This window comes from Mustelus asterias, chromosome 10, assembly GCF_964213995.1.
Source record: "Mustelus asterias chromosome 10, sMusAst1.hap1.1, whole genome shotgun sequence".
Taxonomy (NCBI): Eukaryota; Metazoa; Chordata; class Chondrichthyes; order Carcharhiniformes; family Triakidae; genus Mustelus; species Mustelus asterias.
The window spans coordinates 88,921,811-88,944,131 of record NC_135810.1 but is presented as its reverse complement, the minus strand read 5'-3'; the positions used below and the strand labels follow the sequence as shown (position 1 = coordinate 88,944,131).

Sequence of the window (22,321 nt, the reverse complement as noted above, 5' to 3'; positions counted from 1 at the left end):
TTTTACTCATTTAGTACCTCTGCCATACCCTCCACTTCAGTGAGCAGTTTACCTTGCTTGTCCTTTGTGGGCCCCACGCTATCCTTCAGTAATCTTTTACCATTAGATGTTTGAAAAACATTTTGTTTTAGCGCAGCCTGCCATTCTTTCCCCATGCTTCCTCTTAGCCTTCCTATTCCAGCCTTAGCCCCTCTCCTGCATTTGAGATACTCTTCCTGATTGCTATTATTTTAATATTCTGGCATGCATCATATGTTTTTTTTTCCTTTCTTATTTACTCATCAATTTCCTTAGTCATCCAGGGTACTCTAGCTTTGGATACCCTATATTTATTTCTCGTGGGTATGTACCTAGCTTGCATTATATTCATCTCCCCTTTGAAAGTCTTCCATTTTTCCCCCACTGTTTTATCCATCAAAATGCACTTCCAATCGACCTGCTCCAGTTCAACTTTTCGATCCCTAAAATTTGACCTTTTTCAGTCTGGGATCTTAATCCTTTTTATCCTTTTCCAACTTAATATTGAACCTTATTATATTGTAGTCGTTATTTCCCAACTGCTCCCAAATTTGACGTTTTCCACCTGGCCTACCTCATTTGCAAGGAAAAGATCCAGCACAGTTTCATCCCTGGTAGGAGTGGAAATGTACTGTTCCAGAAATTTCTAAGCTTCCAACAAACCAGCAGAACCTCGTTATGTTTTAGTAAAAGGCAGGATTGCCCCTCCCTGGAGCTGCACAAAGCTTCTTTGCATTTCTAAAAGATGATTCTGGCCAACACAGACACTGTGTCTCATAGAACAAAGGCAGAAGTTTGTGACTTCTAATATTCAATGTAGGCTTAATGGCCCGACTGTCACCAGCTCCCAAACACAATACGCCCAGGGGCCTAGTTAGTCAATCCAAAACCACATTGCTCCATGACTGAGACACGAGCTGTCCAAATACCTTTACTTATTAAATTGTCAGATCCTATCTTCAGTCAGAGAAATGGTACTCCAGGCAAACAGCCTGTCGTGGTCTACCATCTTACCATCGAGCAGGCGGCAACAGAAAGACACCTGTTTTCTACACCTTGAACTACTGGAACATTGGAACTTGTGCCTTCAAGTTTAATTAATCTTTGCATGTTTTCTTCCATGATGAAACTCCTCCATTCTGGAAAGATGGATCACCTTGCGACAGCCCACCGAAGTAATTCGTAAGAACTAAGAGCAGGAGTAGGCAATTTAGCCCCTCAAGCCTGTTGCGCCATTTAATACGATCATAGAACCATAGAAAATTACAGCTCAGAAACAGGCCTTTTGGCCCTTCTTGTCTGTGCCGAACCATTTTATGCCTAGTCCCACTGACCTGCACTTGGACCATATCCCTCCACACCCCTCTCATCCATGAACCCGTCCAAGTTTTTCTTAAATGTTAAAAGTGACCCCGCATTTACCACTTTATCCGGCAGCTCATTCCACACTCCCACCACTCTCTGCGTGAAGAAGCCCCCCCTAATATTCCCTTTAAACTTTTCTCCTTTCACCCTTAACCCATGCCCTCTGGTTTTTTTCTCCCCTAGCCTCAGCGGAAAAAGCCTGCTTGCATTCACTCTATCTATACCCATCAAAATCTTATACACCTCTATCAAATCTCCCCTCAATCTTCTACGCTCCAGGGAATAAAGTCCCAACCTATTCAATCTCTCTCTGTAACTCAGCTTCTCAAGTCCCGGCAACATCCTTGTGAACCTTCTCTACACTCTTTCAATCTTATTTACATCCTTCCTGTAACTAGGTGACCAATCATGGCTGATCTCATCTTAGCCTCAACTCCTTTCCTGCCCATTCAGCGTAGCCCTTCAAACCCTTAAGAATTAAAAATCTGTCCATCTTTTCCTTAAATTTACTCCATGTCCCAGTATCCACCCCACTCTGGGGTAGTGAATTCCACAGATTCACGACCCTTTGAGAAAAGCAATTTCTCCTCATCTCTGTTTTAAGTCTGCCACCCCTTATCCTAAAACTATGACCTCTTCTTCTAGAGTGCCCTGCTAGAGGAAATATCTTGCCATACACCATGGACTTTTGGTTCTGGACTCTGGGTTCACGTAAAACCATAATTTGTATTTTTATCATGTTCTTACCTGAACACCCTTTCTTTCGCTTATCCCCCTTTTATTGTACTAGTGCAAAAGGAGCGGACATCGCAAAACCCCATTCCTGTGTGTTCTGTGTGTGTTCTGTGTTTGCTATGCGGATTGGGTTGGGGAAAATACCCCACTACTTACAAACAGGGGAATCAAAAAATGCCCTTCTGTTTATGAACAGGTAGTGATAGCAGAAATCAGGACTGTTTAAATGAATCCCACTCTTGTCCTTAACAGAAGGTAAAACTACTTTTAATCACGTGTATTCAGTTCCAGACAGAAAATGGAAACATTAGATTGCAGGATAGTTTTTTTTTACTTTGACCTACATCTTTTACAGTTGACTGAATTTTTTACTTTGACCTAGATCTTTTATTGTTGACTGAATACATATTTCAATGTGCTATTTATAAAGTGAATTACGTGTGAATAATTAACTAACTCCTGTTCCTCAGGTTCTGATACTTCCAATCAAGTTCAGACTTAGGTAATCTGTTGACAAATATCCTTACAACAACAATGACAGCTAATACTTATATAGTACCTTTTAATGTAATAAAACTTCCCAAGATGCTTCATAGGCACATTATAAAAGAAAGTATGACACCCACACACATGAGATGATATTAGGTCACATGATCAAAAGCTTGGTTAAAGGGAGAGATTTTGAGTAGAGCCTTTAAAAGAGGAAAGCGAAGTGTATGCATAGAGGTTTGGGGATGGAAAGCTAGATCTTTGGCCTTAGGAAACTGAAGGCTTGACCAGCCACTAAAAATGGAGTCATTAAAATTAGGGATCTGCAAGAGGCCAGAATTAGATGAGCATCATAATGCAAATGTCAGTGAATACCAAGGTCATGAATACCTGGGTAAACAGACTCAGGATCCTAGTAACCATTGCTTGTGGAATAATAGTTACTCATGTTGTGAACAGGTGGGTGGCAGTGATTAAGTATGAATCAATCTCGTCCATTGTGATAACATCAATTCTGTTAAACTTTAACTGGTTGAACTTGCCTCCTCTGGTAGATGGGTGTATTCATCAACGTTAAATGATGCTGCACAGCAGTAAATATGATTAATGCACCATTACGCTGTATAACAGCAGGTGTATTGGTAGCATAGAACATTGGAAGTCCAAAGTACTTTCTCAAAAAATAAGTAGCTTTTCTGACCTGCACTTTTCTGCACTCTGTTATCTGCAGCTAAGAGCAATAGTCCAAAAAGTGGTTTCCTGTCCTGTTGCCAGAATTCAAGCATGAGGTTGGAGAGGAGCTTGCAGTGGAAGGGGAGGATCTGGTTGTTGTGGTCCACTTAGGCACCAACAACATCGGTGGAATTAGGAATGTGGTTCTGCTGAGGGAGAATGAGTAGCTAGGGACCAAATTAAAAAGCAGAACCTCAAAGGTAATAATCTCTGGATTATTACTTGAGCCACAAGCAAATTGGAGTTGGGTAAATAAAATTTGGCTGAAAAGGAGAAATGGGTTTCAATCGATGGGCTACTGGCAGCAGTACAGGGGGCAAGTGTGAGCTCTACTGCTGGGTAGTCTTCACCTTGAACATGCTGGAACCAGTGTTCTGGTGCGTTGTATAGCTAAGATAGGAAAGAGGGCTTTAAACTAAATAGTGGAGGCGAGTGATCAAGTGAGGGAAGATCTGGTAAATTACAGAGGACAAGGCAGGAGAGCACGGTAGCGATAAGGAAATTGAAAAAGTGAGTGTGGCAGGAAGGGGCAAAATGTACAAAGTTAACAGGGCGCCGGCAGAAAAGGCCACAGATTGCAAAAATAATATAAGGTATAATTAAATTTTATCTGAATGCACACTGGTTGATGAATTAACAGCACAAAAGGAAATCAGCAGGTATGATCTAATTGCCATTTCAGAAATGTAGCTGCAAGGTGGCCAAGGCTGGGACCTGAATGTTCAAGCGCACTCAACATTTAGGAAGAATAGGCAAAAAGAAAAAGGCAATGAGGTAGTGCTGTTAATAAAGGATGAGATCAGTACGTTAGTGAAACAGAATCTTAGATCAGAAGATGAAAATGTAGAATCAGTTTAAGTGGAACCAAGAAACAGCAAGGTGCAGCAAACATTGGTATAACTTATATATAGGCCACCAAATAGTAGTGGTAACGTAGCGTACGAGGTAAGTCAAGAAATCGGAGGCACATGGATCAAGGGTAATACAGTAACTACGGGGAACTTTTTTTATGTGTAGCCTGGGTAAACCTAATTAGTACTAATGCTGTGGAAGACAAATTCCTGGAGTGTATACAAGATGGTTTTCTAGAACAGTGTGTTTATGAGCCAACTGGAAAATGGGCTGTTATAGAACTTCTGTTGTGCAATGAGAAAGAACTAATTAATAATTTCATTGTAAGTGAGCTCCTAAGGAGGAATGAACATAATATGCTGGGTGCAATTCAATCCATAACTAGGGTCTTAAATCTATCAAAGCATACTATATAGGTACAAGGGCCAAATTGGCTGTGGTAGATTGGGTAACTACATTTAAAGGTATGATGGTGGACAGGCAGTGGCTAACATTTTAAAAATTAATAAGTTGTTTGCAAAAAATTACATTCCTTTGAGGCACAAAAAAAGGAGGAAAGGTGATCGAACCATAGTTTAACAAGAGAAGTGTAAGACTGTATTAGACCAAATGAAGAGGCTTATAAAGTTGCCCAAAATATTGCAAGATTTAGGATTAACAGCATTTTATAATTCAACAAAGGAGGACCAAAAAACTTATGGAAGAAATAGAATATCAAGGTAAACTAGCAAGAAACCTGAAAATGGACAATAAATGTTTCTATTGGTATGTAAAGAGAAAAAGATCAGCAAAGGCAAATGTGGGCTCACTCCAGGTGGAGACTGGAAAGTCAAACATACAGAACAAGGAAATAGCAGAGAAATTAAGCAAACACTTTGAGCGGATTTTCCAGCTGCGCTCACCTCAATGCCTGAAAATCCCACCTGAAGTCAACGGATCTTTGCATGGTCCATGTCCTGCCTATATGATTCCTGGGAATATTGCCCCCCTTTTCTGTCTTTATGAAGAAAGATGCACAAAAAAACCTTGCTGGAATACTAGAGAATCAATAGTCTACCGAGAACAAGGAACTGAAAGAAATTGATATTTAAAAAGTAGTATTAGAGAAGTTTATGGGACTGAAAGTCAATAAATCACTTGGTCCTAAGTGTTGAAAGAGGATGACAATCGAGATGATGGATGTGTCAATAGTCATCTTCCAAAATTCTGTGGGTGCTAGAATGGTTCCTGCAGGTTAGAAGGTAGCAAAAGTTAACCCCATTATTAAAGAAGGGAGGGAGAGAGAAAATGGGGAATTACAAATTTGTTAGCCTGACATTAGTAATAATAAAAATACTAGAATTTATTATAAAAGGTATGATACTGGACGCTTAGAAAATAATAGCACTATTGGGCAAGGTTAACATGGATGTATTGAAGGGAAATCCTGTTTAACAAACCTTTTGGAGTTTTGTGAGGACATAACTAGCAGAATAGAGAAGAAGCGACCAGATAGATGTGGATGTGGTGTATTTTCATTTTCTGTCGGCTTTTGAGAAGGTCCAACACAAGAGGTTAGTAATCAAAATTGGAGTAAATGGGATTGGGGCTAATATGCTGGTTAGCAGGCAGAAAACAGTGAGAATAAATGAGTCATTCTCAGGCTGGTATAGGCTATGACTAGGATCAGTGTTTGCATACCAACTACTCACAATCTCTGTCAGTGATTTGAATGTGAGGGCCAAATGTAATATTTCAAGTTTGCTAATAACACAAAACTAGGTGGGAATGTGAGTTGTGGGAGGATGTAGAGAGATTTCAAGGAGATTTAGAAAAGTTGTGAATGCGGAAGAACATGGCAGATGACGCGCAAGGTTTTCCACTTGGATAGATAAAACAGAAATGCAGAGTATTTCTCAAAAAAGTGAGAGATTGCAAAATGTTGATGTCTAAAGTGACCTGGATGTCCTTGTTCATAAGTCACAAAGCCAGCATGCAGGCGCAGCAAGCAATTAGGAAGGCAAATTGTATGTTGGCCTTTTTTTGCAAGAGTTTGACAACAGTAATAAAATGGTATTGTTGGAATTGTATGATGCCTTGGTGAGATTGCTCCAGGCACAATGTGCACTGATTTGGTCTCCTTACCAAAAGAAGGATATAGTTGCCATCGAGGGAGCGCAACAAAGGTTCACTAATCTCTGGGGTGGCAGTATAGGTCTCTGTGGAGACTGGGGCTGTATTCTCTACAGTTTAGAATAGACTTGTCCAACCTTTTAGCCTGGAGGGCCACATTTCAAAAATGGACTGATGAGCAAATTTCAGAAAATAAAGTTCAGCACAACATTAGACATGAATTTTTTTAAAAAGGTACAAAATGAAGCAACTTGTTGAGTAAAAAAAAAAGAGAAGTATTAGAGTGTAAGTAAGTGTGTTTGTCTGGTTCGCTCCCAATCACCGGGTGCTCACTCACTCAACCTTACCCATTGCGCAAGTGGAAGAGAGTGTATGGGCAAGGTTGACATGCTATTTGTCCAATCACAGGCTTGTTTCACCCTACATAGGTTCACATATCATCAGCAAATGCATGAAGAAACCAGTCTGTAATTAAATGAGCAGGCTCTCGGCTTTCCAGGAAATTTTGGACAGTTGATTTCAGTGACATGGTAGATGAGGTGAAAGTGCCTCGGGCTGTGTCCTGCTTGTGGACCAGACCTTAGAATGTTAGAATCCATACAGTATAGAAGGAGGCCATTCAGCCCATTTAGCCTGCACCGACAACAATCCCACCCAGGCCCTATTCACATAAACCCATGTATTTACCTTGGTAGTATCCCTGACACCAAGGGACAATTTTGCATGGCCAATCAACCTAACCTGCACATCTTTGGACTGGAGGAAACCAGAGCACCCAGAGGAAACCCACGCAGACACGGAGAGAGCTTGCAAACTCCACATGGATAGTGACCAGAGCCCAGATTTGAACCCGGGTCTATGGCGCTGTGGGGCAGCTGTCCTAATCGCTGTGCCACCATCCTGCCCCAACCAAGCTTGGTTTAGAAGAATGACGGATAATCTCATTAAAACAAAATTCTTACAGCTCTCAACAGGTTAGATGCAGGAAGGATGTTTCCTTTTGTTGGGTGTCCAGAACTATGGGCACACTTTCAGAATAAGAGGTAGGCTACTTAGGATTGAGATCAGGAGGAATTTCTTCACTAAGCAGGTGGTGAATCTTTGAAATTCTCTACCCAGGGAACTGTAGAGCTCAGTCATGAGTATGTTTAAGACCAAGATCAATCAATTTCCAAGTATTAAAGATAGCAAAGGATATGGGGATAGTGCAGGAAAATGCCATTGAGGTAGAAGATCAGCTAATCTAGTTGAATGGTGGAGCAGGCTCGAGGAATCGAATGGCCTCTTCTTGTTTCCTATGTGTTTTGTTTTTATGTCTGACTTAATTTACTGTACTAAGTATCAGTGCTTATGGATAAGAATTTGATTTCATTGTATTTGATTGCTTCTGCTGCTAACAGAGATATATGTGAAAAGCAGCAAAAGATCAATAATAAATTTAAAGGATGATTTTACGGACTTGTGTAACAGAGAGATATTGTGTGTCTCTTCACAGCCCTGCACTAATTACAAGAGGTATGGTGCTGCAAATCTTTAATGTTTTAAATTTATATTTTGATATGTGTGGTGCATTGTAGCTCTTGCACTGCTGTTAGTGTTTGGCACTTATCTGACTTTAAAAGCCTTGAACAGTGCAGAGGTAAAAGTACAGTCATGGGATCAACATCATGAGTCATAACCTTCAGACCTCGCTCAGTGTAGCTGTAGATTGCCAGATGGGCTGACGTGTTTTAATACAAAAAAAGAAAGATAAAGAATCAAGTGGATGACCACTCTCAATAAGTACTGTATTGTATTTCAGTGTATGTGCAAGACTCTGCCTGACCATGAGGTAAGCACCACAATAAGTAAGGTTGATTTTGGTCTTTTAAGTAGCTGTGTTTTTCTTTTTGCTGCATCCTCTGCAATGATTAATTATTAACTGTATTTAAAAAAAGGTGAGTTAAAATGAAGCGGTACAAAGGATTAGAATAAACATTAATTAGAATAAAACATTTTTCCTTCAGCAAATGTTCACAGTTAATAGCTATTAAGTTGCTTCTAACAGAATGGAAGATATTATTTACTGCCTAAGTTAGGCATTTAACAAGTGCATTTAATTCTGCACCCTCATGATGAGGTCAAAACACCTTAAAACTGAGCTTTTGTCCCTGAACTGCACGGATGCAGTAAACCTTTAGATGCAATAACCACTTCTGCTGAGTCAGCTAATTTCAGCTGGCTGAACAGTAGGGGATTACTGTTAGCTCCAGCTCAACCGGGTTAGGGCTTGTTGATCCAGAAGCATTCCCACCCTGTTCACGGTATCATAACTTCACTAGAATATTGATTGTAGATTCCGTGCTACGCATTTTCTGAGATCTGTAAACCTCGTAATATTTTTAAAGTTTAAATGTCTGTTTAAATATGCCAAGTATAGGCGTTTGAGATGTTTGTACATCTAAAAAAAGAGATGATTACTTGTTATTGCTTTTAATATGCTGATGTATGGAAACCCTAGAGCTTGTAACTTGGGAAAGAAGTAATACTAATAAAGATGATGACACTTCGTGTTCACATTTGAAAGGTTTCTTCCGAAGACCAGTGGAGAAAGCCATTACCTTCCCAGGAAGAAGAAAAGACAGTTGCACAAAAGATTGGGCAAAGAAATGGGAACTCGTGGAAAGGCAGGCAGCGACAACGACCCCTTTCAGACTATGGTCAATTTTCTAGCGGGAAGCTTTCTATCCCAGAAAATGGTTTTCCCATTCAACCTCAAAAAATTGACCCGACGGAGAATGAAGATGCAACTGACACCCCTTATATTGACTCCCAGCCACAGAAATGTGCCACTGTTCAGTTCCATAGAAACCAGAAAAGGAGACCGATCTCTGTGATTGGTGGGGTCAGTACCTATGGGAATATTCGCTCAGAAGAATTGGAGGACCTTCTTACAATACAAGTAAGGTGACACTCTTTACCGTGTCTTCTACACCAAAATCAAACTTTCCTGCTATGATCTGCTTCTTCATATTTGGCTGAAAGTTTGCTTCAGTTCTTCAAGAAACTCTATAAAGGAACATGTGCTACTTCCTGTCCTCCCTACTTCTGATTCCGGCATTGGTGTACTTTATATTTGCTTTTCTGTCCTGCACTTGAATTTCTTGCCAATTCTTTTCCATTTAATACAGTGTGTATTGCCAATGTTTCCACTTTGATAATTGCTGAGTCCATGAATTTGATGATTAATGTGGTGCTTAAATTATTGCAACAGATAAAGATTTCTTGCATTGTACCACCTGGTGAATAACAAGTAAATTCATTTCAGATATTTTAAAACTCAAGTCAAATGAAAGGTTACTTGACATATTAATCCTTAAGTATCCATAAAATCTCCCCTTCCACTATGATAATAGTCAGCACAATATTTTCACTCTTATGATAAGAATAGTGAAAGAAGAATGGTTGATTTTAAATTGAGCATTTCTCCACTCCACCTGACGAAGGGACAGCCTGTTCCGAAAGCTGGTGGCATTTGCTACCAAATAAACCTGTTGGACTTTAACCTGGTGTTGTTAAACTTCTTACTGATTTTAAATTGTCAGGACAGTGATCATTTTCATTGGTGATAATTGGAACTTTCTCTAACACTTTGAATATTACTAGATTATTTCTAGAGCAAAAATAGACCTCCATATGATAATCAGTCGAGGCTGGATCATTTAATTTATTCAAAACTTGATAGACAAGGGAGTTGAGCGTAATGGGGAGGGGGGTGCACAGGGGGGTGGGTGTGGAGTGGAGGAAAGTGGAATTGAGACCATAACTAGATCAGCCTACTGAAATGTCACAAGCAGGCTCAAAGGGCTCCTGCTCCTAAGACTTTTCCTATGATCTTGATGAACAAAAAGTACACTGTCTTAATGTAAAGTAGCAATTGGCACAAAGGTTCTTTCAGCAGTAGAAAAGAGGAAAAATTAATGATAAGAATATGTTATATACCACCACATGGCAAAATGGGCATGGATGCACTGCTGTGGCCGATCATGTAGATTAGACTTGGAAGTTAGACTATGGGCATACCTGCACTTCAGGGACTTAGTGGTTCAAGAGGGCAGTTCACTACCATCTTTTGAAGGGCAACTAGGGATAGCTGGTTTAAATGAAGAAAAAAAAAGGGGGATTTTTATTATCTTGTTTTAATACTAGGATTTATTGTGGAACAATTTTTATGCATAAGAAAACATAAAATTCTACTTATTAAATTCTTTCAAGAATGTTTCCAGAAACAGTAGGCAGAGAACCCACAAGAGAAGCATTATTGTTTTTTTAGTAACTAATGAAGTGGGAGTAATTAAGCCTAAATGAAGTAAGGGATCAGTTGAGAACTCATGTTCATAAAGTTTTGTTTTGAATTGAAATGCAGCTAGAATGGAAAATAAATTTATTATATTAAAGAATTGGATTTTGGCAAAGCAGATTTTGAGTGGATGAAACACTAGTGAACAAATTTTGCAAGTCAAAATTTTTTCTTTTGATAATTTTGGCAAATGTTTAGTATGAATACTTGTACTTGCAGACTTTTTGTTGAGCATATTATTGGAAGGAGTTTGAACCATTTAAGGAGAGGGAGCTACGGCTATTTTGTTTTCTTTACCCCAACCTAATTATTAAAACCAACTCTGGTACCTTGACTACTATAGCATTTCCAAGCGTAGAAGGAGGCCATTTGGCCCATTTGTACCTGTTCCATATTGTTGAAAAGAGCTGCTCAATTTAATTCCACACGCCTGCTTTTTCTCCACTTCCCTAAAAATTTGTCCATTAAATGCCTTTTCAAAGTTTCTATGGAATCTAATTCCATTTCCCTTTCAGGTCGTACATTCCAGATCCAGATTGTATGCGAGACGGGGGAGACTCCTAGTTTCCTCATGATTAAGATCAGCTAAACACTATCAGGGATTGAATCTTGGTACATCCTTTCCATATACCTCTGCAGCACACTGAATTTCAACAATAAGTCACATGTGGAGCAATCAAACCATATTTCTTAATATTTTGAACTGGTTTATGACAGATGTATCAAATAAAGTAGTAATGCAGAGTTCAGCATTGAAATGTTAGGAGACTAAAATAACGGTTCCTGAATGAACCACTGACTTTGAAAAACTTGATGGTCTATGTGATAAATGCCATACCCTATGAGCCATAATGTGATCAGGTTTTATCTCAGTTTGGTGCTGAGTTGACAAATCTCAACTAGGATGTTGGGAGGGCTAATACAATTGGCCTCAAGGTCTTAAGTTAGGAAGAAGAGTCGGGCAAAAATTCCAGAACAATTTCTGTACCGTCAAGCTTGATCGAAGATGCATTTGTAGACATAAAACAATCAGCTTTAGATGTGAGTAATCATGTTATAATATATACTTGCCAAGATTCATTGTATGGTGGAATGGATTCTTATGTAGTGTACTGGAAAAATGCTACAATCTGTAGAGCTGCACCCCAGCCTTAATAGGAACCATTAAACAAAGGGAAGAAGTTTGATGGTTGAGTTGGTAAATTTAAGTATCCGGTATGGTTCAGAAACCTTGAAAGTTGGTCTCGTTCCTAAGCTGAATAAGCTACCTCAGTTGAGATAGCCGTTGAGATGTTACAGTTGGCTTCTGAATCCTTCGATCGGAGGGGAAATACATATGTCATTTGGCTCTTGCCCACTATCTGGTGGTCTGTGCAGAAAAATTTGCTTCAGTGTGATGCACTGCAGAGTTGACTATCTTGTCTTAGCTAGCAATAGGAAAAATATCAATTCAGTAAACTACTGGAGGGCAGCAAATGTACTTGATTATGCAGAATCATTTCCCTCAGGAGAGCCAAAGTGAATATGAGCGATAGAGAAGGCTATCAAATTTCAAACCATACTGAACAAAATAATGTGCTTTATTAGTTTAATTTTCAAAGGTCAGCAATATTTTTCCTTTAAAGCCTTTTAAACACCACAGTGGTTTAAAAAGTGCCATGTTAACTTTCATTTTCTTGTGCTCAGATGGTTGGCTAATAGCTTTCAGACATAGTAATCACATTTTCAAAGTTGGATATTTACAGCTGGTCGATAAACTCTACACAGGATGCAATATTTCAATCTATTTAGTTTTCAGGAAGTTGGAAGCTGAAGTATCTGGCAATATACAAGAACACTGCTGAATAGATTTTGTATTGTGTACCATAGAACTGTATGTAGGTCAAAGTCACAGTATGCAGCGACACAAACCATAGTAAGGATTGTTGGAGCTGAATTATTTTTTGATGCTGGTAGAGTAGTTGAATGGATTTGATGAAGAACTAGATACTTTTCCAAGTTTTTTAATTTAGTATTTTTTTAGTCTTTTTTATGTTTTAGTCTTTTTTATGCAATTTGTAGGATATGTGAGATACTTTTCTAGTCATATTTTAATTTCAGAGCTAGGAAGGCATTTTTGTATGACAGATTTCTCTGTCAAAAGAAAATCTACATTATTTTCTTGTGCATCATGGCAAAAATAAAATTAGATTATATTTTGTCACACCAACAGATATTGCCACAATGCAATTCTATTGTAACTTTTTAAAAAGTCCTGTGGTGTCTTTCTGTGATAGCTGTGTTCTGTGCACGAAGGAAGGATGAATTCCTGCTATCAAAGTATCTGGTGTTATTTTAATTACTTTAGAGACTGACCATTATTATGCCTCAATTATTACAATCATCATCATACTGAACTTTTTCCTAAAAGTATAAGTGATCTACTTAATAAAAATATAAGTGTAGTTCATTATATTCCCTGGGTAATGGGATTAGGCAGGTAGTAATTGATGCTATTTCTTTGTCTATGTTCTAACAATTACCCCTAGTTACCTACATTTTATGTGTCGAAAAAAATTAAAGAATTATCATAGAGAGGAAATAACCATCGGACCCATATTATGTTCTGGGGAGATCATTTTACCGCCAGCAATGCTCTGATATTTTGATAGGCCAACACAAAAATGACTAGAAGTCCATTTAAAATTTACTAACATTAGTTGCAGCACAACTACCAATTAATTATGTTAAACTGAACAGCTAAATCACCTTTCACCCATCAATTAAATATTCACCTGGACTTCAAAATCAAGTGGGGGCTGTTGTTTTCCAGAATGTTTTCCTACTAGGTTTTTTATAAATATGAGGTTTATAAGAATATGTTTTAGAACTGGGTCTCAAGTATAGCTAATCAGCATTTCTACCTTGATAACAAGGCCCATGTGATTCATGTTGACCTGCAGGTGGGCTTTGAGGGGGGGAAAGATTTCTAAGGTAACCATGAAATTCTCAGGCAAGAAATATGCTGGAATTCTGGAGCGAGGGAGTGATATGAAGCCATGAGTGCCTCTAGTTCATCGTACAGCGTGGGAGCCTGCTCTCGGATTCAAAAACAAATTGGTGAGGATTTGAAATGAGGCTGGAGTATTAGCTTAGCTTGTGCAAGAGGGAGAAGAGGTAAAACTGTCACCTTGAAAGACAATTCTAGGGTTAAAAACTACCAAGCTGGGAAAGGCAAGAAATGGAAATAAGCCCTTAGATTTTGGACTGAGGCTGGGAAAATCAAGTGAATACTTAAGGAATGGTGTAGAGTAGATCTGTGAAGTGTGTTTTGGTTGTGTTTAAAAATAAAAAGGGAAAGTTCTGTTCTATAGTTTTAAGTAAAAGCTGCACACAAAACTTGTGTTTAGTCAATGCTGCTTTTAGTCTGGTTGTTCCAGTCAGTCTTAAAACCCGAAGTCTTGTCATGTCATCCTTTTAGCTATCAACTGGAAGTTCAAATTTATTTTTAAAAGTTAACAGTCTCTACAGAGTGTACCCTGTAAGTTTCTTCTTGAGAAATGTAAGTCCGATTCTCCCAATCCAGGAAGACTAAGACAAATCCTACAACAGGAATCAGATTTGCCATTTTGGTTCAACAAGGAATAACAAACCAATTGAAACCAACTTCAAATAACATCTATTATATTGTGGAAACTTAGCTGAAATAGTGTATGCACTTAAACACTTACTTTTCCTTGGTGGTGGTATATTTTTTTGTATCCAGAATGATACATTTAATTTTCTTTGTTTTCAGCCAGTTGCTCGGCCACCTGTTCCTTCACATCAGGTACCACCATATAAAGCAGTGTCTGCCAGATTTCGACCTTTCACTTTCTCCCAAAGCACACCTATTGGCTTAGATCGGGTTGGACGCAGACGGCAATTGAGAACATCAAATTGTAAGTAATATGCATCTAAATCAAGGAACATGAAAGAATGTGACTGTCAGCATCCAGTAAAGCATATATCTGTGAATATCATACTGAGTTTCTCCCAAGGTTCTCACTATCATTGATGCCAATGTCCAGCTTATTTAGTTTACTTCATGCAACCTTCAAAGTATGCTGCATATATTCAAGGCAATCAAAGCTATGGGCCTTGCCAAATATCCCCACTAAACTACTGAAGAATTGGATGCCAGAACCAATAGCTCTCCCACCCCTTATCTAACTGTTTGTTGCGCAGCTGTATGCAATGTGGAAGGCTGTCCAGGTACTGTGGATGTCAGCATATCAGTTGACTTTTGAAGCCTTGAAAATTCCTTCTGTTAATGGGGAACGATTTATACAGCAAGTATAAAAGTGAAGTGTTGTGGATATGAGTGGACGCCATTTTGAGATATCATCTGCTCCTGATGCAGTGTGGGTGCCCTTGTAAACTTCTGCACACCTTTGCAACACTTCCTGTATCGTCTGCTTGATCCCTTATGCCCATGTATGAGGCACCGGTAAGTAAAACATGCATTGGGAGAAAAAATTGGACCTGGCTACTAATGTGAGATTGTGTCATGGCTGAAAAGGAGGTCAAATTTTATGCCAAATATATGCAAAGACATGATTTTTTGGGACTGGAGAAATATGGTTGTCTTGTACGACAGTCAACTTGTGTCCCATAATTTATGCTATGTCCTATCCACAAAAACAAAATAAATTTACAAAGAGGCAATTCAACAATCAAAACGTTAATCACCATTTCTGAATGTTCCAATGTCAACATCTTGGCGTTCACCATTGGACTGAAGCTTAATGGGACTAACAGCCCCTTCCCCATCCAATACGTTAAACACTAGCAGCTGCAGCACACCAAGAGGGAGTCCCAGGCAAGTGTCTTCAGGACGTTAATTCTACACCCTGCCACCCACCAATTTTACATGACTCTGCCAGGCACTCTGGCCTTGTAATAGTCACTGTCCTGCATTTTGCCAACATAACAGACTCCAGTATCATGACATCCTTCCCTTGATAGAATTTAAATTGTGGGATTTTAATGAACTTGGAAATCAAATAAACAGAGAAATCCACAGAATATAAGAGCTAAAATTACATCATGCTTGAAGACCCCCCAGAAGTCGGCAATCCCATGGGAGGGCTGCAAAAGATGCAGCCAATCTTGGAATGTTTGACTTGTCCATTTACTGTGATGTATTCATCATTGTGAAAATGAGGCCACCTCAAATAAAGAATTTCTGTGCAAGTTCCTTGCATGCTCCTACTTCACAGGTTTCATTAATTGTTAAGAGCTTTGGGACATCCTGAGATCATGAAAGACACTTTATGAATGCACCTTCAGGACGTTAATTCTACAACCTGCCTCCCATCGATTTTACATGGCTCTGCCAGGCACTCAGGTTGAACTGCCTCGAGAAGTGCAACATCCATTGAGGCTAAACTTGGTCTTTTGCACTCAAATGGTTTTATTCTACTCCAGTATCAGAGTGGCACAGTGGTTAGCACTGCGCCATGGACATTGGTTCAATTCCAGCCTTGGGTGACTGTGTCTGTGTGGAGTTTGCACATTCTCCCCATGTGTGTGTGGGTTTTCTCCGGGTTCTCCGGCTTCCTCCCACACTCCAAAGATGTGCAAGTTGGGTGTATTAGCCATGTTAAATGCGTGGGGTTACTGGGTGGGTGGTGTGCTGGGTCGGACACTCTTTCAGAGAATCGGTGCAGAATTGATGGGCCGAATGGGCCCATTGATGGGCCCCCTTCTGCACTATAGGGTATCTATGTTTCTAAGACTCAAATTTATATTATTTGAACTTGTTTCTTGCAACAATCACAAAAGACTAGTATTTTACAACTGTTCAGATGTTAATGGTATGTTAATTGCATTCAGTTTAAGGGTGAACAAATGAAGGGCAGTGATTGATTTAAGTACCATGAACACATGTAAAGAGAAACCTCTGGAACACTGGGTGTTGGCTAGGAATAGTGAACATTTGGTACGTTGCATTCTGTAAATAAATCCTAGTATTAAGTAAAAGATTGGTGTCCGGTTGCCTATTTTATCATTTGCTTCAGAATGAATTAAGATGGTGGCAGAAGATGGTTGCTTAAAGGTGAAGGTTAGAAACTAAGAATTTATTTTTAGACAGAAAGCTATAATCTGAGTTACTTTCGTGAAGGATGGCTGAAAGCCTGTGTAAATTATCGGGGTATGATTACCCACTAATGTTCTCGGAATTTGAACCGAATTGCCTGTGCAAAAGTGAAGTGGATGTATAGACACTGGTTACATCCTCATTGAAGAGAAAATTGGCATTGTCACTTACTAACAAAGGTAAAATCAGAAGCATTGTATTTTGGGAGTTGGATGCCCATTAGTTGGATATTGATGAAGGTTTGGATCTTCTATTAAACTTCGTGGATAGAATTTGAATGAAAGATTCATAGATTTTTAAAAAAATAGACAATCATTCCATAGAGGAATTTATCTCCGACCTTAACAGAAATTCAATTGGCGATTCCTTATTTTAAAGTTTATTTATTAGTGTCACAAGTAGGCCTACATTAACACTGCATTGCAGTTACTGTGAAAATCCCCTAGTCGCCACATTCCAACGTCTGTTTAGGTACACTGAGGGAGAATTTAGTATGGCCAACGCACCTAGCCAGCACATCTTTCAGACTGTGGGAGGAAACAGGAGCACCCGGAGGAAACCCATGCAGACACGGGGGGAATGTGCAGACTCCACACTGTCACCCAAGCTGGGAATCGAACCCAGGTTACTGGCGCTGTGAGGCAACAGTGCTAACCACTGTGCTACCATGTTATTGTTACAATCCCAGCTGATTTTAATACCGGACACATCAGGTGCCAGAGTGAAACCTGACTTGTAGATTCTAACTTTGTTGTTTTATAGAAACCGTGGAGGAAAGTTCATAAGATATAGGAGCAGAAGTAGGCCATTCGGCTCATCGAGTCTTTTCTGCCATTCGATCATGGCTTCTCATCCCCATTTTTCTGCCTTCTCCCCATAACCCTTCAACCCATTCCCAATTAAAAATCAGTCTAACTCTTCCTTAAATTTACTCACTAACCCAGCATCCACTGCACTTTGGGGTAGCAAATTCCACAGATTCACAACCCTTTGGGAGAAATAGTTTCTCCTCCACACTGTTTTAAATTTGCTACCCTTTATCCTAAGACAATGACCTCTGTCCTAGAATGCCCCATGAGAGGAAGCATCTGCTCCATGTCTGCTTTATTCATACCTTTTATCATCTTGTATACCTCAATTTGATCTCCAGAGGCCTAAACTATTCAATCTCTCTTCATATGACAAACCCCTAATTTCTGGAATCAATCTAGTGAGCCTCCTCTGAACTGCCTCCAATGCCACTACATCTTTCCTCAGGGGATCAAAACTGTGCACAATACTCCAGGTGTGGCCTCACCAATGCCTTGTACAGTTGCAACAATACTTCCTTTCCTATATATTCTAATCCTTAAGCTATAAGTGCCAACATTCTATTCCCTTTCTTTATTATCTGCTGTACCTGCGTGCTAGTTTTCTGTGACTCTTGAATGAGGACACCCAGATTCTTCTGCACCGGAGCACCCTGAAGTCTCTCTCCATTTAGATAATAAGTCGCCTTCCCATTTTTCCGACCAAAATGCATGACCTCGCACTCATCCACATTAAACTCCATCTGCCACATTTTGGCCCACTCTCCTAACCTATCTATATCCATTTGTAAGGTTCTGATTTCTTCATTGCAATTTACTGTCCCGCCTATTTTTGTGTCATCTGCAAATTTGGCTGTAGAGTCTTCTATCCCTGTATCCAAGTCATTAACATAGATTGTAAATAGCTTGGGCCCAAAGACCGAACTCTGTGGCACCCCACTAGTTATTTCTTGCCATCCAGAAAAAAAAACATTTATCCCAACTCACTGTCTTCCGTCCATTAGCCAGCCACCTATCCAAGCTAATAAATTATTCCTAATCCCATGTGATATAACCTTGTGAATTAACCTTTTATGTGGCAACTTATCAAACTCCTTCCAGAAGTCCATATATACTACATCTACATGATCTCCATTATCCACTTTTGCTTGTTAAATTCTCGAAGAACTCTAGCAAATTAGTCAAACATGATTTTCCATTCATAAAACCATGCTGACTCTGATGGATAGCGTTTTGACTTTCCAAATGTCCTGATATTGCTTCTTTGATAATTGATTCTAACACTTTCCCAACAACAGATGTTAAACTAACTGGTCTGTAATTTCCCACATTTTGCCTCTCTCCCTTTTTGAATAAGATCGTTACATTAATATTTTTCCAATCCACTGGAACCTTTCCTGCATCCAGGGAATTTTGGAATATTATAACCAATGGATCCACCATCTCTGCTGCCACTTTCTTTAATACCCTAGGATGTAGGCCATCAGGTCCGGGGGACTTAACTGCCCTCAATCGCAATAGTTTGCTGTGTACCTTTTCCGTTTTGATGTTGATTGTTCTAAGTTCTATCCTTTCTCTTACCTTTGACTTCCCGTTCCCAAAGGAAGGGGACTAGTGTCCTCCACCGTGAAAACTGAGGCAAAGTATTGATTTAGCATCTCTGCCATTTCAGTGTTCCTCACTATTATCTCTCCGGTTTCATCTTCCAAAGGACCAACGTTCATCCGAGCGACTCTCTTCCCTTTTATATGCCTATAGAAGTTTTTGCTTTCCTCCTTGATATTTTGCGCTAGTTTTCTTTTGTGATTTACCTTGGCTCTTTTTATTACTTTTTTAATATCCCTTTGCTTATGTTTGAAAGTTTCCTAATCTTCCAGCCTGCTACTGGCCTTTGCAATATGGTTAGTTACTGAATAAGTTCACAGGAGTTTATTGATGAACTTTTAACACACAGAATAAAACATTTATTAAACAAGAATAACTATATTATACCAGACAAAATGTTGGAATGATTGCCACAAACACAAGAAAATGATTCAAACTCACATTATTCCTTTTGTTATGGAGAAAAATCCAGCTATTTGGCTATAGTGTACCTCTTTCTTACTCTCGGGAAAACCAGACGTAGACTCTTGGAGTTTCAGACAAGGTCTTTAATACAAACTATATAGTAAGGGCCAGTTCCGGTGTTCCAACTTGTGGTTCACCAGGAAAAAGCTCTGATTCAAGAATTCTTCAGACAATTATAGTCAAGATCCAGTTACAAGAAATTAGCATATACCAATCAGGGATGTACAGAAAAAAAGAGTTATATATGTCCATGCACAACAATTGATTAGGGTTACATCATGCATATGATACAAATGTTAAAACAAGATACAAATGTTTAAACCTAGCACAATCGTTGCATGCATGCTTAATTATAGTCTCTAGTCAGCATGAGGTTTGGTTATATTAGCTGACCACTTTTGCATGTTATCCTTGCCACCCTAGCTTGTGTCTGGGTTTGTAGATTTCAGTCACCTCCCCCATGTCCAGATGACTGATTTTAATAGCTTCTCCCAGGCTGAGCCATGGGTAGATACATAAACTTACATTTCATGCAGTCCCCCTTCCTATTCATAGTGACATGTGTTCATTGTTCGCCTTGCCTGTGAATTAACAGCCCATGGTCTGGTGCCTTGGTGTACTTGTACTGCTTGACTGCATTTTTTAATCCTTTCACCGAATATGATTATTCTTATGGCTACTAGTCCTGTACACCTTTTATCCCAGCAATACTCTTACCGACACACAACTCAGTGAAGATTTACCACTATCTGAACATCAAAGCTTCTTGTTTGGGGTGTCCCAGTTACAAAGCTTTTCTACTGGCGGAACTCTGAGCATTCACCAGACTTTTTTCCAACTAGTATCTCTGCCCGAGAAACCCAACATCAGACATGCAAAGCAAGCATGAGTTCCCTAAACTCAGATCCCCAACAGACTTGCAGTATTTCTTATTGGAGAGCTTAGAACTCCTGTCTTCACTCTCTTAACATATACACTGTCAACTTCTTTTCTGTCTTTCTCTATCCTGTATGTTAATGGACTCTTGTCGCTCGGCAACAACAGTTTTTTCTCCTCTGTTTTATTCCCAACATCACTAAACATGCAACCTCTTTTAACCCATGATGGATGTAAAATGAAAAGCTTCAACAGTGTTCCTTATTTTTCAGCAATGCTCAAGTTCGCCACTACCAAGCAACTAGAAGTAATTTCTCCTCCTCTCAGTCCTAAATGATTGGCCCCATACCCTGAGACAGTGCTTCTATGTTTTCTGACCAGCATAAACAATCTCTCAGCGTCCACCCTATCTGGAAACATTGGTGAAATTTCTGACTGACAATGGAGGAATTTGCTAATGAGAAGTTTTGAGACAAAAATATGAAATTTGCACTCACAGTTGAGCAACGGACTCTCCAGGAATCAATTTTTTATTTCAGAGGCTCTTCTTGAGATTTTCTTGAGGGCTATCTTTTGGATTTCAGAGGCTCCTTTTACATCCTCAATAACTCTTTTATTAGGTGATGCAGTCATGTAGAAAAATTACCTTCTGCAAGAGCCATTGTGCATTGAACACTGCTGCTCTTACCACACTGTTTCTATATTTTGTTTCCTCTCTTGTGATACTCTATAGGCTTTGCTGTGTCTGCATCACACTGTTTTTACATTTTCAGTCTTCATCGCGTGATGCTTTAGTCTCCGATATAATCAATGCTATGACCTCTCACTATGATTGTTTTATAGATGGTCTAAGGCTAAAATTAAACTACCCACTGATAATCAAGTGCTAGTATTTTATCCTGTTTCAATTTTGATATCCTACAAACGTAGCCTTTATTTATGTGTATGTATGTCAGATAGTGATGCTCAAGGCGCTCATTTGGTACAGTAGATTTATTACACAAAATGTTAGCTGAGTGATATAAATCATCCACTAAGTCTGATAAAAATCTAATCCAAAAGTGAATGGTAGCCCAAACGAAGATAATTGCAGGTATCTTTTTTTTCTAGGCAGAAGGACAGAATGTAATGGTAGTACCCCATTACAGATTAGTCAGGTCTCCAACTCTGAAAATCTGCTCATACTTGCATGTCTGTCAGACTAGCAGAGGCAACAACTTAATAGTGCATATAGACTTAATAAAATAAAAATACAATCTTAAGTTATAGAGTTATATAATTTCAAGAATAGTTAAAATAAACTTCAAAGCTATTTATTGCCAGAATGGCAAAGCAAGAATTTGGTTCAATTATTTGCTTGTATCTATCAATAATCTAACAGCTCAACAGTCAAAGGAGGAAGCCTTTGTTATATTATTAGATCAGCGACACCGAATGGTTTATTGCTTCCATCACAAGGATAACAGTAGGGCTTAGTATAAGCTGGTATCAGTGGACCTTGAATACAAAGTATTGACTTCCACTCCAGTTAAACAGGAACATTGTATGATTTTTCTGATTGAAAATCTTAACCTTTTTGAATATGTGAATAATTTGATTTTTGATTTGATTTATTGTTGTCACATGTATTAACATACAGTGAAAAGTATTGTTTCTTGCGCGCTATACAGACAAAACATACCGTTCATAGAGAAGGAAACGAAAGAGTGCAGAATGTAGTGTTACAGTCATAGCTAGGCAGTAGAGAAAGATCAACTTAATGCAAGGTAAGTCCATTCAAAAATCTGACAGCAGCAGGGAAGA

General features: G+C 39.1%; 1 protein-coding gene across 3 annotated transcripts in view; it reads left to right on the top strand.

Annotated features, from left to right (window-relative positions):
* The window catches only part of LOC144500067 (spermatogenesis-associated protein 13-like), a 108,009-nt gene that overhangs the window by 25,527 nt on the left and 60,161 nt on the right, over positions 1-22,321 (top strand). The window contains exons 1-3 of one of the 3 annotated variants that reach the window (XM_078222839.1): positions 8,078-8,134; positions 8,870-9,244; positions 14,418-14,562. In XM_078222839.1, the coding sequence (XP_078078965.1) occupies positions 8,108-8,134; positions 8,870-9,244; positions 14,418-14,562 (547 nt within the window). In that variant the 5' untranslated portion in view covers positions 8,078-8,107. Of the gene's footprint in view, positions 1-8,077; positions 8,135-8,869; positions 9,245-14,417; positions 14,563-22,321 lie in introns of those variants that run through there. The other 2 variants (XM_078222838.1, XM_078222840.1) reach the window with 2 other exon arrangements.